The 19248-nt window shown below is 34.8% G+C and overlaps 1 protein-coding gene across 5 annotated transcripts in view; it reads right to left on the bottom strand.

The window, feature by feature from the left end:
* The window catches only part of LOC129948823 (E3 SUMO-protein ligase PIAS2), a 62703-nt gene extending 43855 nt beyond the window's left edge, over positions 1 to 18848 (bottom strand). The window contains exons 1-2 of one of the 5 annotated variants that reach the window (XM_056059893.1): positions 18715 to 18848; positions 18299 to 18619 (exon numbers count right to left, since the gene is read on the bottom strand). In XM_056059893.1, coding sequence (XP_055915868.1) covers positions 18299 to 18553 — 255 coding nt within the window. In that variant the 5' untranslated portion in view covers positions 18554 to 18619; positions 18715 to 18848. Of the gene's footprint in view, positions 1 to 12715; positions 12915 to 18298 lie in introns of those variants that run through there. The other 4 variants (XM_056059892.1, XM_056059894.1, XM_056059896.1 and 1 more) reach the window with 4 other exon arrangements.
* Between the last annotated feature and the right edge of the window lie 400 nt (positions 18849 to 19248).

Raw genomic sequence — 19248 nt, 5'->3', positions numbered from 1 at the left:
TTCCGTCTCAAACACATAATCGGACACTTGCTACTGATGCACTGTAGAGGGCTGAGTAACAGTACTATTCCCGTCAAATGATGGGATGGAAATGTTTTATTGCGATTCATATTCAGTTTGTTTTTTTTTTAAGTTTTCCGCAAAACTTAAAAATGGCCCCGAAAGGAAAATAGACGTCTGTTGAAATACGAACATTTGTTAAACGCATAGGATGGAAAATCAGTTCAAGAAATTGCCAAAATTGTCCAACGGAGCCATTCAACAGTTCAGGACATAATTTCACGTTTCAAAAATGAAGGTAGGATCTTTAATGTTAGCAGAAGAGGACAAGGAAAAAAGTTGGATATGTACGAAGAAAAGCTACTTGTTCGGCAAGTGAAGGCAAATCCTTGCTTATCCTCGAAATCTCTAAAGGTGTTTTTAAAGGAGACCAGGAATGAGGCTGAATGGCCACTCGAAAAAATTCATTCATTAATGAAAAAAATTAAAAAGAAAGGCTTAAAAATTCCTAGGGAACATTTAACTAAGGATACGTCATTCAGGAATAAGGTAACATTTCTTAAATTTGTATTGTTTTCGTACGGATGCACATTATAACATCATAAAATAGGTTTTGTTCACGGATGAAAGCAAATTTAACTTGAAAGGATCAGACGGACGAATGTTTGGAGAATGTATGGAGAAAAGCAAATGAAGAATTCTCTCATAAACATACACGGCAACTGTGAAACATGGCGGTGGGTCGGTCATGGTATGGGGATGTATGTCGAGTTCTGGTGTTGGAAACTTACACTTTGTGAAAGGTAAAGTGGATCAAAAATCAATATTTTACAGCAACATTTGGTGCCAAGTGTCAGTAAGCTTGGAATAAGAGACAATTTCATCTTCAACCGGGACAACGACCCCAAGCATACATCTTACACAGCAAGGTCGTGGTTGTTGTATAATTGTCCCAAAGTGCTTAAAACGCCTGCAGTCTCCTGACATTAATGCAATCGAACATTTTTGGGATGGATTGGGAAATCGAGTCGCTCAAAAGAATTTCGAAATATTCAGGAGCTAAAGACGGGTCTTCAAAAACACTGGACAAAAATACCCCCTGAAGTTTGTTCAAAGCTGGTTTGCGGGTCTTCAAGAAGAATGGACAAAAATACCCCCTGAAGTTTGTTCAAAACTGGTTTCTTCAATGCCTCGACGCCTTAAGGCTGTAATTAAATCAAAAGGATACGCCACAAAATACTAAATGCAATGTGTCTGATTATTTGTGAGACATGAAAAGTTTGAGTTTTTAGTTTCCTTGTTTTGAATACTAATTTAAAATGCTGTTTTTGTTTATTTAAAATAAATATGAGTTCCCTTATAATAAAATATGATATTTAATTTTAACACACCCAAACATTTTCTTAGAGAAATTGCACTGCGGAAATTTTTCTTTTCAAGTGTTGTTCAAGTTGAAGACTCTATTTTTTGTAAAGCCATGTATGTTGGTTACCAAAAAGTGTTTTAAATTTTTGCGCACAGGTGCGAAACCCATACTAAATTTTCAATTTTTTTAAAATGGGTGCCAAAATTACGAAGAAACAAATTTATGATGTTTGGATTTAAAAGATCAAAATTAAGCTCTTTGATGCAGTATTTTCTTTTTTTATGGGCTTCTTTAGTAATAATATGTTTCCTGAGGACGCAATCAAGTCAATAAAGACTACCTTAAAAAAGTTATGCTTGAGGTTTGACGAAAGGATGGCCAAAACTGGTCGCCAATGAGTTCACTTCGAAAGTACTAATTGTTCGAGGTTGTATGAAACCCTAACACTCCCACAAAAAGCTTTGATAAATGCTGTGAAAGAAGCAAAAAGAGAAATGTACAAAACCTATTAGATTCGTTTAGCTCTACAGAAATTTCAATTGCGAATGAACTAAACCTTAGAAGAACAGGAAAAAGAAATACTGCTATCGCAATAAAGCAATTGCCAACATATTCCCCAAAAAGAAGTTTGTTTATTATTAAATTTAAGTAAATTTGTATTACTATTTTTAATCGTTAATAAGTTTCAATTGTAAGAAAAGCACTGGAAACTACTACTTCAGGCTGCATTTTAATGTCTGTAGATGAAGCGTTAGCAATGATGACAGACTCATAGCTATCTACTCACCAATATGAAATAATACGCCAGAAAATAAATAAAACATTCCACATTTATTACCCTCTTATCACAAAATTAAAGAGGCTAAAACAAAGTGTTACCCCGATAGCAAAACTGTAAGCAAATTTTCTGCTGAATGTGGCTTACAAAGTTTGTTAAATCATAGTGTTAAGCGTATATGTTTAGCTCAAAAAGACGTGTTAAATTCTTTTGATGATTTTAAAACAGGTTTTAAAGAAATATCCCTGATAAATTAAATGAGGTTGTGATGGTGCTCAGCAAAAGTTATACAAGTAAAAATTTTCATCACGCGATCATTTCGATGACAACAGTACTCGCACACAGGAATGGTTGAGAGTTGTAAGTCACTAGGCCCTGGTTCACAACGGACTGTTGCGCCACCCCATTTGATTTTTTGATCATTTCGATGAAAATCTGTTCAGTGTATCTATGGTGCCCATTCAAATGTTTTGTTTGAAAGAAGAAACCAAAATAGTACTTTGGCAAAACCCAGCCCCATCATCAACAAGGTATTGTAAGCCTATTATATTAAGTTTTGCAAAAGAATTGATCAAACGTGAAGTAGATTCAATTCAACATCAATTAACTCTATATTGAGATAAATCAGGACAGTTTTCATATCTTAGTCAAACCAGTTTTCTTACTTACTATGATTGACGGCAAAATATGTACTGCTTTGTCATCTGTAACGTCTTCATCTCAAACCTGTTATATTTCCGCTGCGAAACCTTCCGAAATGAACAACCTAGCCAATATTTCGAAGAAGTCTCTGGACCAACAAGCAATGTCAATCGAAGTAAGTCCCCTTCACTCTTGGATCTGATTTATGGAATGTGTACTTCACATTGCGTATAGATTGGATATGAAAATTTGGCAAGTAAGAGACCAGGCTGCTAAAGAAAAAGTCAAAGCTTGAAGTGAAACTGGTCTATTGGTCGATATGCCAACTCAACAGTCAGGCAATACGAATGATGGGAACACGACTAGACGATTCTTCAGAGATGAAGTGAAAACTGCCGAAATTACAGGAATAGACATAGATATGATCAAAAAGTTTCATATCATCTTAGAAGCTCTTGGGTCAGGGTTTCCAATTGAATTAAATGCCTTCGAGAGATTTGCAACAGAAACAAGGAACTTTAACTAAAAAAAGTATGGCTGGTATTATATGCCAGTTAGTGTGCACAAGGTCTTATTTAATGGGAAACAAATAATTGCGACTTGTATTCTTCGGACAACTTTCTGAGCAAGCTCAAGAAGCCAGGAATGAGGATAAACAGGTTGTTAGTATTATCGGATCCATTTTTGGGCAAGCATAACATGCATCCCAAAAAAAAAAAGTTTAATTGAACCAGAAGTGCTCCAATTGCTAGACATACCACACGAGTAAAAAACGTGATAAAAAATGTTAAAAAAAAATTAACAAAAACATTCATTTCTGAGCGATATTAATTTAATCCCGCTAAATAAGCGAAATGTCACACTGTGCGACTTAGTGATCTAAACATTCCAATTCTTTTAATTTATATGAAAGATTTTTGTCAAGGCTCTTTTATAAGGCTCTTTAGAAACTTGGTAATCATTCAAACTGAAACTACTGTATAAAAAAGTCACATTTTCAAAAAACGGAAGGTGTTAAGCGATAAGAAATTTGAAATTTTACCAAAATATATGCATTGCTTTGTTGGGAATAGAGAGAAAAGCACGCTCTAAATGTTTTGTTTTATTTATAGATGATAACGCTGTACAACCATAATATAGAATTACGTTAGAGGAAATATGAGTAGCGAATGTTTAGGGAATCACTTGTGTCGTGGTTGAACATGTAGCAAAGAATATTTATTATATTTAAATTTTAAATTAAAGATGTTGATTTTAGGCGACTTTTACAAGTCCTAACATAGGTTTGACAAATTCAGTGCCACGATTTGAAATCAGTGGTTAAACAGTAGCACTCTTAAGTTCGTTTAAAGCTCTAGTAACAAAAATGTAAACTACAGCTAAAAAAACAATGTTTCAGTACTATATTTTCAAATTGAACAAACTACAAAATCCATCTTCGGTAATTGCCGAGTTTTGTTTTGTTCATAAAGAGATTTTAATTGATTTAAGGGTAAATTTGATTGATTCTAGATTAACCTTAAGATTTGCCAATATTTGTCCATCCTCCCTTGGTTCAGCGGCATTCCGAATCAGATTATTTTTCTGTTGATTGTCTGAAGTGGATTTTTTATAAGCGGCAGTAACCGCTTTCAAGGCGTCCCGAATCAGATTAATATTTGTTTGACGTTTATTTGAAGTGGATTTTTTATTAGTAGTAGCGGCAGATGCCGCTTTTAAGTTGTTCTTCTTCCTGTCTATGTTGGCTGTCGCTATTAGATCATAATTAAGTTTCCTTAATCGAACTCGCAATTCTCTAATTCGCTCCTGCTGAGATGATGGCATGATGATATTTATCTGAATAAAATACAGCGTGTACACATAATTTATAAATTATGTAGAAAAAATGAAGGATTTTTTGTTGGCAACACTACGTATTTATGTACGCTTAACTTACCTACTTAATGTAGGATAAAATTTGAAGTGCCAAGAACGCACGATACAAAAAAACAAAACATATTTAAATACAAATCCAAATCCAATTGCTACTCTGAAATTAGAAAGCGCTACCTGATTCAAATGTTGACAAAATCACAAAAATAAAGATGCTGCTTAATTAAATTGGCAAGAATTATGTCACTTAACATTTCATTGGAAATTACGTCACGCTTTATATTTTTGAAGAAACAAGAGCAACAACACACCTTCAAGACAGCGTAACGAACATAAATTTGGAAAGACTAATAATAACTCTTCTTAATAGCCACTGCGAGCTAAAGAGACAAGTTTTGCTTTAAAAACAATCTTGGCAACAGCATAGCACGCATAAAGTAAAGGGTGTCTCAAAATTAACGCAAGATTTGAATTTGCCGCCATTTGTGCAGTGAAGTGTCGGCAACCCTGAAAAAAAGCAATTTGACAGCTAACAGTATAGGGTTATTAAAAATGGAGCGTTACACGATAGAACAACGTGTCTTCATTATTAAAGAATATTTCAAAAATAGTGAAAGCTTGGCGGCTGCAGTTCGAAAATTTTATACAAAATATGGTTGGAATATTGTTTTAACTTCGTCAACTTTGAAGAGATTAATTGAAAAATTCATGGAGACTGGATCCCTTGGAGACGCCAAACACACTGGTCGTCCAAAAACAAGCCGTTCAAATGTGAATGTCGAAGCAGTGCGTGAGAGTGTTGCTGACAATCCAGGAACCTCAATTCGACGTCGTGGACAAGAATTGCAAATTTCAAGAACCTCTCTACAGCGTATACTCACCAAAGATCTGTGTCTTCGTGCTTACAAAATTCAATTAACACAACAGTTGAAGCCATGGACAGAGAAGAGAGTTCGTTGAATGGATTATTGAACATCAACAAATGGACCCTGATTTTTCGAGCAAAATCATCCTAAGCGATGAAGCACATTTTCATCTTGATGGCTTTGTCAATCGCCAAAATTGCCGCATTTGGGGTTCGGAGAACCCACATGTGATTGTCGAAAAACAAATGCATCCATAACGCGTGACTGTATGGTGTGGATTTTGGGCTGGAGGCATAATTGGGCCATATTTTTTTGAAAATGATGCTGGACAAGCAGTGACTGTTACTGGTGCTCGATATCGCGACATGATTACACAGTTCTTTCTGCCAAAATTGGATGATAATGATGTGTCCATATGTGGTTTCAACAAGACGGTGCCACATGTCATACAGCCCGTGAAACAATTCAATTACTGCATGAGACATTTCCAGGTCGTGTACTCTCTCGTTTCGGTGATCAAAATTGGCCTCCTAGATCGTGTGATTTAACACCATTAATAAAAAAATAAATAAATTGGGTGGCGCGACAGTCCGTTGAGAACCAAGGCCTAGTGACTTACAACTCTCAACCATTCCTGTGTGCGAGTAATGTTGTCAGGAATGGAGGGGACCTACAGTTTATATGCCGACTCCGAACGGCTAATTTTGAGAAAGCACTTTTTCATGACAATAGTTACTCTTGGAGAATTTGTCAATTCCTCGCAAGAGGCAGTACCCGTGAAAAGACTTTAGATGGCATAGGCAGGGATCGAACCCAAGACCTCTAGCATGACAGTCCAACGCACTAACCATCATGCCACGGGTACCACACCATTAGACTTCTTTTTATGGGGTTATTTAAAATCACAATTCTATGTCAACAAGCCCACAACCACCCGTGCATTAAAGGAGGAGATTCAACGCTGCATCAACGAAATTCAGCCACATTTATGCAGAATGGTCATGGAAAATTTCAACAAAAGAGTGAGCATGTGCATGCAAAGCCGTGGAGGCCATTTGTCTGATGTGTTATTCCATTCATAACCCTATCCTATGTACCTTACGAGTCAATAAAAATATAACTATCAAAAGACTAAAAACGGCGTTTTCTATTTAATTCAAATCTTGCGTTAATTTTGGGACACCCTTTATTATGATTGTGTTAGAAAAAAGTCTGCAAATTAAATTTTGTTATTGTATGTCTCTTTAAATATCCCAAGCGTAACATTTGAAGATTGTACAATTGATGGGAAAGGTCTGACTTGAAATAAACTGAGACTTTTAATTATCATACGATTCTTCATTAGGTTCGCTTTTAGTCGATTGTTGAAATTTTTGTTGATAACACTATTGAACAAAAAGATATTTTTTTCTGTAGCATAAAACAAGAAATATATTTTCAAAGTCCCATAATTCGAGTTTCATGTTGTAATTTATCAGATTTTTTAAATATGGATATACACTTACAGTGACTGTCATTAATATTCGGTTTTTGTTAATTTTTTTTACTTCGACTTGGTCTTTAAAAATAAAATATATACAACTATCTCTTGCTTGGGAAAAAAGAATTTATTATTTCTTATTAAATGGTATAATTTTTGGTTACCAAACTAAAAGCTAAACTAAGAAAAAAATAGAAAAGGAACAAAACTTTTAAAAAACATAGTTCATTAATATTCGTTTTTTTCTAAAAACACAAATGCATCGTTAAGAAATTCATTTTTTAAGAAATGATTTAATATTTTGTCGGATAACCTTGATTGGATATGACTCCTTGAAGTCTTTGAGGCATGTTTTTTATAGTTTTGGAAAGATATTCAACACTAATCTTGTTCCATTCTTCTTGGAGTCGAATTTTAAGTCCACTTATTTAAGTAACGGGGTTTTCATGAACTCTTCGATCCAATTCATCCCACAAATTTTCAATGGGGTTTAAGTCTGGGGATTGCGCAGGCGTTTGGATAACTTTTGGACAGTTATAGAGTAGCCACTCTTTAACAACATGAGCCTTATGTTTCGGATCGTTGTCCTGGTAAAACTTGAAACTGCGCAAATGACCCATTCTCTCAGCACTTTGTCTCAAACTTTCTCTCAAAATTCTCAAATATTGTTCTTTATTCATAATGCCGTAGATGAAAACAAGATTCCCCATGCCTTTTGCAGATATGCAACCCCAAACCATGACGTGCCCGGCGCCATGTTTGACAGTTGGTTTTAAATGTTTGCCCTTTAGCTCTTCGTTAGGTTTCCGCCAAACCATAACCCTTCCGTCTAAACCAAAGAGATTAAACTTACTCTCGTCGGCAAAAATAACGTCGTCCCACCAACTTACATCCTTGTTTTTATGCTCCTTCGCGAAGTTGACTCGAATTTTCCTGTTGCGCATATTAATGAAGGGCAACACGACCATTGTAGCCATATGCTTTGATGGTACGGCGAATGGTTGATGCAGATATTTGCTTTTTGCATTTAATTCTGACTTCTTCAACTATTTTTGGGGCACTTAAACGAGGATAAGCTTTGATCTTTCGTACTATAAGCCGTTCTTCTTTCGCCGTAAGTTTTTTTGGTTGGCCCAACTGCTTCTTTGGCCCGATTCTTCCTTCATTTGTCTATCTCCGGACTATATCCCCGACAGTGTTTGGGTTCATATTTAATAACTCTGCAATTTTCTTGTAAGTTTCACCTTTTTCGTGTTGAATAATCACAAGTTTTCTTGTTTCAAGACTCGAATTTTGTCCTTTACGACCCATGTTTTATTTATTCAATAATTCTATAATGTTAGACTTCTAATTACTTTACAAATGTACGCAGAAAACCTACAGACTAGTTTGGTTTAATTTTACATTAAAAAAAAAAACAAACCGTTAGTCTTAAGAAATGTCAAAACAAGCAGAGGAAGAAAAAACCGAATATTAGTGGAGCGTTTACATTCAGCCTTTATGCGTTTACATCTAATAATCTTAGCGGAGGATGGTAAATGGCGGATAATTTTTGATCAATTGTAAAGAATACATTCATTCATAAATAAAATAAACAAATACTAAGATTTATAATAATGTTTATAAGTGAAAAATATGAAAAAAGGAATTGCATGATAAAAACCGAATATTAATGACACTCACTGTATTTAAATATCTAAAATAATAATAGAAATTGATGATTTTGCAAAGTTAAAAAAAAATACATTTTAGATCTATCATTATCATTAGCCAGTCATAATTTGATATTTTCGAGAAATAGGTTTTTGAGTCATTTGTCGATGCTGATTTAAAAAATACCCACTAACATTGACATTTTTCGACGTTTCAAGATCTTATAATTTTGTGTCTTTTAGAGAGTGCATAAACGTTAATGAAACCTTTTTACATTGACTTTCATTGACAATACCTGTTGACCGAAAATAAATGTTATCTTTTAGATAATAATATCAAGATGATCAAAAATATACAAATTTTGTTTGGGTTTACCAGGAAGTTTCGAAAACAACTATCTAGAAAAAATCTATTTTTAGACGCTATTATTAAATTGGTGCACTCATTATCAAAACGTTGTCCCAAAATTTAATATAATAAGAAAGCATTTATTTACCAAGGCAACAAATTTCTTGAATTTAAATTCAATGAGTTATTAATTTTTCGTAAAAAGTCAAAAATTGAAAAAATAATTCCCAAAAAACTACATTAGTTCCACAAAATCTGGGTCCATGGGCTTTATTTGGTTTGTTGCTGATTCGTGGCAAAGACAAAGTTTAATTGAGAAGGCCTTTACATATAAATTAAAAATTTTACCCAAAGAATTGGTACATTTTTATAAACAAAATTTAGAAGAACAAAGAAACTAAAATCAGACGTGTAGGCATAAAAACCCTTGCCTGCAATTCTAGTTTGTGGTCTTTTGAATGTCGAGCTCTTTAAAGCAGCTGGAGATAAGTTGGTTAGGAGCATGCACCAACTTATCTGTAAGATATGGTCGGAAGAAAGCATGCCCGATGAATGGAACCTCAGTATTGTTTGCCCGATCCTGAAAAAAAGGAAAGGAAAGGAAAGGAAACTGCACCAACTATAGAGGAATCAGTCTGTTTAACATTGCCTATAAAATCTTCTCTGCCGTAATATGTGAACGTCTAAAGCCCATCGTCAACAACCTGATCCTTATCAGTTTGGTTTTAGACCAGGAAAGTCCACAGTTGATCAAATATTCACATTACGGCAGATCCTGGAAAAAACCAAAGAACACCAAATCGACACCCACAATCTTTTCATCGATTTCAAGGCCGCATATGACAGCATATACAGGGACGAGCTGTATAGAGCCATGTCTAGTTTTGACATCCCTGCCAAACTCGTCCGTTTGTGCAGGATGACCATGGAGAATTCACGCTGCTCCATAAAGATTGGAAACAACTTAACAGAACCTATCGATGTCAAAAAAGGTTTTAGACAAGGTGATGAGCTGTCATGTAATTTTTTAACATCGTGCTTGAAAGAATAGTGCAGAGCTCACACATCAACACTAGGGGCACTATCTTTCAAAAGTCTGTCCAATTACTGGCATATGCTGATGACATTGACATAATCGGAAGAACTCAGCGTGACGTCAATGGGGCATTTGTGAGTATTAAGACAGAGGCAGCAAAAATGGGTTTAACGGTTAATGAGGGCAAAACAAAGTACATGCTGTCGTCAATAAAGGACCTACAACACCGACGTCTTGGTAAAAACGTCACCATCGACAGACGTAACTTTGAGGTAGTCAAGGACTTCGTCTACCTAGGCTCCGCTGTAAACGCAGAAAACAATACCAGCGCTGAGATCAAACGCAGAATAACTCTTGCTTACCGCTGTTTCTTTGGAATAAGAAAGCAATTGAGTGGTAAAATTCTCTCTCGAGGAACCAAAGTGCCGCTATATAAGACCCTTATCATCCCCGTCCTGCTATACGGTGCAGAAGCATGGACTATGACAAAAGCGGATGAGAGCAACTTGGGTCGGTTGGAGAGAAAAGTTCTTCGTGTGATCTACGGTCCCGTATGCATCGAAGGGGAGTGGAGGAGGAGATGGAACGACGAGCTGTACGGGCTGTACAGCGACGTAGACTTAGCCAGAAGGGTAAAAGTCCAACGACTAAGATGGCTGGGTCACGTAGAGCGCATGGAGACCAATGCTCCGGCCCGGAAAGTCTTCGAATCCGCACCCACAGGACAGCGCAGTAGAGGAAGGTGACCTCACCCAACTTGGAGCGAGAAACTGGAGACATCTAGCTAGGGACCGAGCTAGATGGAGAAGTTTGTTGGGTGAGGCCCTAGTTCACACAGGACTGTAGCGCCACCTTAAGTAAGTAAGTATAAACCGTTAAAATAACGGTAAAAAAGGGTGAGACAAGAAACATTTGTAATATCACCAATCAATCTGAAAGCTCTACATTCAATACTGTCCAAGGGGCTTAAGTAAGTTGCAGGAGCACCTGCCCAGATATGGGAGTTATACTCAAGATTTGGACGTATATAAGTCTTGTAGATAACAGATTAGAGGGGAAGAAAAACTTATTGCATCGCCTTAGAAAACCCAAACATCTTGCGGCATTTTTGTCGAAATCGCGTATGTGATCGTTCCACAAAAGATAGTTGGTGATACAAATACCGAGAATACCGAGATGTTCAGTCTCCTCGATGCAAGTGCCATCTATGGTTAATAGCAAAGGAGGTATATCTCGCTTCAACGATACAAGACAGCATTGAGTTTTGGAAGCATTAAATCCCACGAGGTTTTTTATTCCCCATTGTACAATATGCTGTTTACAGTTACAGTTCCACATCTGAAGAAGAGAAATGTGAAACGAATATGAAAAGCTAAGAGTACTATCATCAGCGAAACGATGTATTGGATTAGAACTGGCAAACAGAAGATCATTAATCAAAATGAGAAACAGTGTTGGAGATAGAACAGAGTCCTGGGGCACATAAGCATTTTTATTTTGTATTTATTTAAATACAAAAGTGTTCTACAAAATTAAAGCGCTTTTTCCTAACTTAGAAAAGTAAACCTTTAATTCTAATTTCAATGTTTTATAAAACTATTGCTATTTTTGTGTGTTAAGGGCTACAACTGCATCCTTAAATAGGATTTGTGCAAAAAAGAAGGTTGTTAACAGTCCCTTTGTTAACCGAATTTTCAGTATAAAGAATTTAAGAAAATTACCATGTCTCCCATCTTTTTTTACATGAAGAACTTTTGAATATTTAAAGTCACTTTTAGTCTTGCCACATCTTAAAAAAAATAGCTTACAAAATGTTCATAGTGGATATTTATACAAAGCAATCAATTTGTTTACTTTACACCCTCTTTCAAAATTAACTATCGACTAGAAAGCTGTTAAGGTATCAAATTTATGTGAAACAAAAGACAAACAAACATACAGAAATATTATAAAAAGGGTTGGGATAAGCTAATGTAACAAATTCAATTAAATTTAACAAAAGAAAATTAATATTGACTTCCAAGACAGGAATCCAATTTTTAAGATAGCTAAGTAGAGTTTCTTCATTTTCAAGGTATTCACTAAATGTAAATGTTTGCTTCAGATTCATTTTGCAATTATGGTAGGTCAATTTCAAATAACCTTAGCAACAGAAGACTGCAGTGTATTCCAAGAAAGAAAAACACATTTCTACCAAGAGAAAAAAAAAATCATCTCACACTCAAATCGAAAACAACTACCGACCATAAGATTCAGACTTTTAGCATTAAAAACCGTGGAGAAAATTTTCAAAGAAAGCCAAATGAGATTCCCATGGAAAACGAAGGCGTTTAAGGTTATGAGCGAACTTAAAATCTACTTTCAATAAAATATTTCATCATTTAATTCAAAGCCGGCTAAAAAATAATAGATAAAAAAATAACAACAATATTTTGCAACAAAATTTGTAAACTAAACTTCTCAACTTTCGTTCGAAATATGAGAATTAAATATTTAAAAAAATAAAATAAAATGAAACACAAGAAAGAAGAAAAAAAAGGAATTACTGAAAACCAAAAAAGCAGAACCACATAACAAAAGGAGACAACTTTGCGAGACAAACCGAAAGTCTACGAGAAGAGATGAAGAAGCAATTAATTTTTCTTTTTTAATACTTTTTTTCACAACGTTTTACCTCAATTTATTGTAAAGTTTCATTGATAATAACATCCAAACTTCATTCACTTATATATTTTCATTAATTTATGAATATTTTTATTTGCACAACACAGCCGCATTAATAAAAGAATTTATGAAAAAGACATGCCCGTCTGTTGCAAAAGTAAACCAATTTTTTTGTGAAAGAACATGGCGGATGATAGTTTGGGTTGGGGTAATAGCCAATGCGCCGAAATGTCCCGTTTTTTTTATTTTTTTTTAATAGTGGGAAATTTAGATGTCAGATTTAGGTAAGTTAAGGTGGCTATGACATTTTGATTGGAAATGTATGGTTTTTTTAGTGTTCTTAACTTTGCTGGGATACACAATTTTGACAAGCATTTAAAATGGAGCGAAACAAGTGGTTAGTTCTTAAAAGAGTAAACATAATTTCTGGAAAGAAAGAAAAAGATGGAAGAAGTTACCCCTTACTTTCTTTCAGTAAAAACATCTCATTTTCCAAGAATGGATTGTTTTTTGCGCTCCATTTTAAATGCTGTCCATTTATTTGGCGCAAAAATAAATCAATCTGAAAAAAATGGCTAGTTTATGTTTCCCAGATCTCAGAGATTTCTCTGTTTTCAAAAATATAAACATAATTCTTAGTATAAATGTCTCGTTTTTGCTTTTAAAACTAGGTGTATAGATGTTTCGATTTTTCAAGGCATCTTTTCCATCTCCATCATCAAACTATTCGAAAAAAAGAGAATATATGATAAGCTAGATTGATTGCTACATAAGTAAGAACGAATATTGAATTCTGTTTATATTTTATATACATGCTCTGTCAAATGATTGTGAAAAATAGCTGAAATTTTAAAAATATAAACTGCCCTAATGCTTGAATGTATATTTTTACGTGTTTCCTTTTCATTAGAAATTCTAATTATATCGTTCCATTGATTCCCGTTTTAATTTAATACAATTCCAATGACAGATTTCTGTAAGGCCAACATTTCTGGTGGATTTTTTAATGTTAGAAATTTTCAATAATTTCTATAAATGATACGACCTGTTAAAAAATTACAACGATTAGGTTGCAAAAGATTAAAATCAGTGATATCTTTAAACGGTCACTTTTCTAATCACATTGCAGAAATACGTTTTTCTCTTGAATTTAGCATCCTACGACATTTTCTATTTCTAAGTTCCGTCAAACTTATATTTCGGACCAATTGCATATTTATGGATGCAACTTTTTGAACTATGTGTCAGTAAATTATAGTTTAATGATTTCTGTGGATTAACTGAAGTTTCAATTTTAACGAAGAACAAAGTCAGTATTTAATGTAATAAATTATTCCACCAAAATCGATGAATTAAAAATACTGAATCACAGATCAACAACAACAGTGTAAAATTCACACCAATGATTCTGATAAATTTTTGATAACTCGGAATAGCCACGTTTTTGACGAACTTTTTTAAACAAATATTTGTTCTTAATTGCTTCAGATTTGATAGCCAATGAGAATATTAAGCAGTAGTACCCGTAGTCTTGGTTTCAATCCCTGCCTGTGCTACCTAACTTTTTTTTACGGATACTGCCTCTTGCGAGGAATTGACAAATCCTCCAAGAGTAATAAATTCTTGTCATGAAAAGTGCTTACTCAAATTAGCCGTTCAGATTCGGCATATAAACTGTAGGTCCCTCCCATCTCTGACAACATTACTCCCACACAGGAATGGTTGAGAGTTGTAAGTCACTAGGCCCTGGTTCTTAATGGACTGTTGTGTCACCAAATTTATGTTATTTATAGAATATTAAATGGGATTTACCTTTATCGCCAAGGAATTGCTCATTTGTATTTCTTGGTTTTCTGAGAAGGAAAATTAAATATTTGGATACTTAATATTCTTAGAAATAAAAGCAAAACTTCTCATTTTCCTTGTCGAAACACTTACAATAGAAACTGTAAGAGCATCCTTAAAAATCGATTCATTAAATTTCTACTCTTAAATTTATGTCAGCAGAAGTTAAACATTTTGTATGAAGTCATACTTTAAAGGCCAGAGAATGTTTGAACAGTTTCCCAACAATTTCCCTCTCACTCTAATCGTTGATGAACATTATGTAAGACTTGCATTTACACACTTACAAATTGCAATTAACTCAACAACTTAAGCTTCTTGACCATTTGAAGCGTCCGCGTCGTCAATGGTCCGAATGGTGGCAAGAAATGGCAACAGAAGATGATCAATTTTAGAAGAAAATCATATTCAGTGATGAGGCACATTTACACCTAAATGAATTCGTCAAAAAGCAGAATTGCCGCCTTTGGACGAAAGAGTGATTGTCGAAAAACCAATGCACCCACAGTGACTGTTTGGTGCGGTTTATGGGCTGGTGGCATCATCGGCCCATATTTTGTCCAAAAAATATTCCGGTCAGGCAGAACGGTGTTCGCCATCGTGAGATGATAACGAACTTATTACGGCCGAAATTGGAAGTTTAATAGGAATAAGCCAACAACAATTAAAGGGCTTAAAGATTAACGGAATAGAACGTTAGTTGTGCCTCAGCGTCATCCATAAATTTGAACGATCGGATGAAGGCCATTTGGTCGTTAGCTTTTTCCATACATAATTGAACCATACAAATATTATCATAATAAAAAGAAATGACAATAACTCCCTAATTAATTTGTGTTTTATTCAAAATCAACATCGGCCCTTAAAATTATACGAAACTTTATTTCTAGCAGTACTAAGATCTTCGAATAGACACCCACAGGACAGCGCAGTAGAGGAAGACCGCGGATCAGGTGGCGCGCACAAGTGGAAGGTGACCTCAACAACTTGGAGCGCGAAACTGGAGACTAGATGAAGAAGTTTGTTGGGTGAGGCCCTAGTTCACACGGACTGTAGCGCCACCTTAAGCAAGTAAGTAAGTAACTTTGTAAAGCTGAATCAGAAAACTTTCGATTTGTCTCAAAAATCTTAAAAACATAAGTGAATAATCTATAATTTATAATTTTACAGAATTTTGATAACAAAAACTAGACATTCTGTGTCTTTTTGAAAAGACATATCTAAGAACTAAGAAATATCTATAAACTTGGAAAATATATCAACTTAAGTTTAAAAGTTAAGCAACGAATTTTGAGAAATCGGAATTATTAGCTTTCGATTTGTCAAATGTCACAAAGTTTGTTCCATTATCCGAGGGCACTCATTGACTGGGCTCAATCTCGTGTTGAATAGGGTATCTTGGATAGGAGGATTTTTAGATACCTTGTTGAACGCGTTCGATAGCTCTATTGAGTTAGCGGTCAAAAAATAAAAACAACTTCCAGCTGTTTACAAAAACAGAGAACTGTTGTAATACAAAACATTTAATGGACAATTAAACTGATTCCACGGACGATGATGAATTGATAGTTGCGTTACAATTTAATAAACAAGAGATAACCTTAATCTGTCATCTATGTTAAATTTCCTCTTAGCTCAATTGGAATTCTATACGATTAACGATTAATAATTTAATTGCGATATCTCTGGTTTTAAACGATTTACATTTAACAGAAAACTATCCTAACAGAAACGAGGACTATTATGAAGTGACAATACCTAGATATAGTTCGGAAGAATTTCGATCTCATTTTATCGTCTATTATGTGCAGAACAGTACCCGTGGCATGATGGTTAGTGCGTTGGACTATCATGCAAGGGGTCTTGGGTTCAATCCCTGCCTGTGCCACCTTAATTTAAAAAAAAATTAATTTTCGCGGGTACTGCCTCTTTTGAGGAATTGACAAATCCTTCAAGAGTAATTCTTGTCATGAAAAAGTGCTTTCTCAAACTAGCCGTTCGGGTTCGGCCTAAAATTGTAGGTCCCTTCCATTCCTGACAACAGTACTCGCACACAGGAATGGTTGAGAGTTGTAAGTCACTAGGCCCTGGTTCACAACGGACTGTTGCGCCACCCCATTTGATTTGATGTGCAGAACATCCTCAAATACAACTTCAACTAACATTTTGTATCTTTTTGTTTACCAAGAAATACAAAAAGCTGAAATCAAGTTACAAGTTTCTTGAAATTCAACCATGTGTTGATCAGCTGTTCTGTCAGATACCTCCATACCCCAGAAATTTTTGGATACCTTTGGATTCCTTTTTTGACATCTCAGCTGTTCTTGATCAGCTGTTATTTTACACGTAAAACACTAAACAAAAAGATATCCGAATACCCTATCTGTCTGAGATTGAACGCATCCATTTTGACGTTTTAGCGTTTTATTTAAGTTGTAAAATAAAAATCGAACCGAACTTAAGGGATGAGATGTCAAAACGAGTCGCCTCAATTATTTTAATAAAATTTAGGTAAATAAAATAATGAAAGGTCAAATTATTCAAATTCAATTCAATTATTCATTTATTGGAAGTAATCATTTAAAATTTTACAAAAGCTATTATAAATATTTAAGCATTGGCTTAGCCGTTAGCTCGAAATAAATCTGGTGTAAACAGTTGCACAAACATTTGCCATTTGGCAGGTTTAGACGATTTAAGGAACTAGAAAGTTATACAAGTCTTTTGTAACTGCTGCCAAAAATGTACCTTCCAATTAAGGTAATTTTATTGGAAAGATGACTGGAAAATTAGTCAAGAAAAATCGTCCTAAGTCCTAACTTTCAAGTCAAGTCTAATTCTGTCAAAATGACAATTGATCATGTTTTCTCATTCAACTGAAAGCTGAGCTTTTTTACTCTATGATCTATTTATTTTCTGCAAAATTCCATTTAATGTTTGTAAAAGGGGTCCTTGTCAGATTGGAAAAGAAATAAGCAATATTTCAATAAACAAATAGAAAATACAAAACCTGATGGACGTGTAGCCTGCCTGATGGTCGTTTTGTAGACAATAATGTTTTTGGTAGTTTTTGTACGATGAACTGAAGGTAGAGATTAGTGAAGTAAAGTTCCAAGTTTAAAAATACTTGAAAAACTAAAAATCAAAATTAACATAACTATCACAACGATTATAGAATCCATCGACTAAGTAGCTGTCGAAAGAAACAGATGTAATTTTTGACATTTATATAATTCTTGACATTTTTAGCAAGCTAGAAATGTCAAAATTGACACATTCGAGCATCCTATTTATTGCATTCCATACCCGTTTTGAATGCCATAGCATCACCCCGAATCTATCCGCAAATAGTTCATCGGATTTTGTAATTGGCACGTGATAAAATATTTCAAATTCAAATCTGAATTCCAGTTAAACGGACCCACCGTCCACTGCCTATCCCAACACTAGATTCAAAAAGAAAATCCCCTTTTGATGGACACAAAACCAATGAAAAATAATTGAAATTTCCCAATTTTGGCGCAGTAGCACCTTACAGGGAACACAATTCATATTTTTGACAAATGGATGACAATTGATTTGATTTGTGGTGATTTGATAATGGCAATGGCAAAGGCTTAACGCAAAGGCAATGGGACGCGCTATGATGAGTTATGATGACCGTCCCGACCCGACCCGACTGACAGACCGATACCGCTCGATATTCAAGAACCTAAATTAAGCGTTCTTGCAAAATGTTATCACTTACCTTTAATTTGGCAGGATCAAGTTCTATCGTTTGGCGATTTGCTTGATTATTTGTTAGCGGTGGATTTGGTGATGCGGCGGCCGCTGCCGCTGCAAACGGATTTTCATTTTTATCTTGATCCCTTTCCCTAGCTGAAGACGTCGAGGACGAGGACGACGACGTTGTAGTTTTCGTTGACGATGCAGCGGCACGAGTACTCCTTGTAGAAGCGGAAGGGCCATTTTCCGCCTGAGTCTGGGATCGAGTTTTTCTCATTTCTTAGTGCAAAAATAAATATCGGATTCAACTCTCAACAGGTAATATGGCACTCTAACGCGTTCACTTTGATATTTCACATGGACAACAAGAAGACGCAAATTGGAAAATAGTTATTTTGATTTTTAATTCATTTAAGAATGGAAAAAAAAATGAATTACATTCCGTAGGCAGTTGACTTTTATTTTAATGCGAAAGTTCCCTCTACAACTACGAGGAATAGAAGTTCTTCACTCCACCACCAAAATCCAAACAGCAGTTGTACCAACTTTTAAGGGGAAACAGAAAAGTTGTGTTGTTGAAAATTTCCCAGTATTTGTTTTCTTTTTGTTCTTTTCAAATGGTATGATTACACTTTGATAGGATTTGAGACAATGACTCCATTGCTTACTTATTTATTTATTGGAATTTTCTAAAGTACCTCTGTTTCTTCCAGAAAAGCGTTAAATTCTCTTGTTTCGTTGAAAAAATTGGAATATCATGAGATTACCTAGACATGTCACTCTATTGACAGCTAGAAATTAACCAACTGTCAACTGATTTTTTAAAGGGTTTTTCATGTTGATGTTTAAAAAATCAATTATTAGCAAAAGTAATATAAGTTTATTTATTTGTACGGAGGAAGTATGTTCTTAAAATGATATCAGTCAAATGGACAGGTCGAAAGAAAAAATAAATTTGTTGTACAACGTCTC

Source organism: Eupeodes corollae, chromosome 3, assembly GCF_945859685.1.
Source record: "Eupeodes corollae chromosome 3, idEupCoro1.1, whole genome shotgun sequence".
NCBI classification, from domain to species: Eukaryota; Metazoa; Arthropoda; class Insecta; order Diptera; family Syrphidae; genus Eupeodes; species Eupeodes corollae.
The sequence above is the reverse complement of the archived record's forward strand: the minus strand, read 5'-3'. Positions and strand labels throughout refer to the sequence as shown.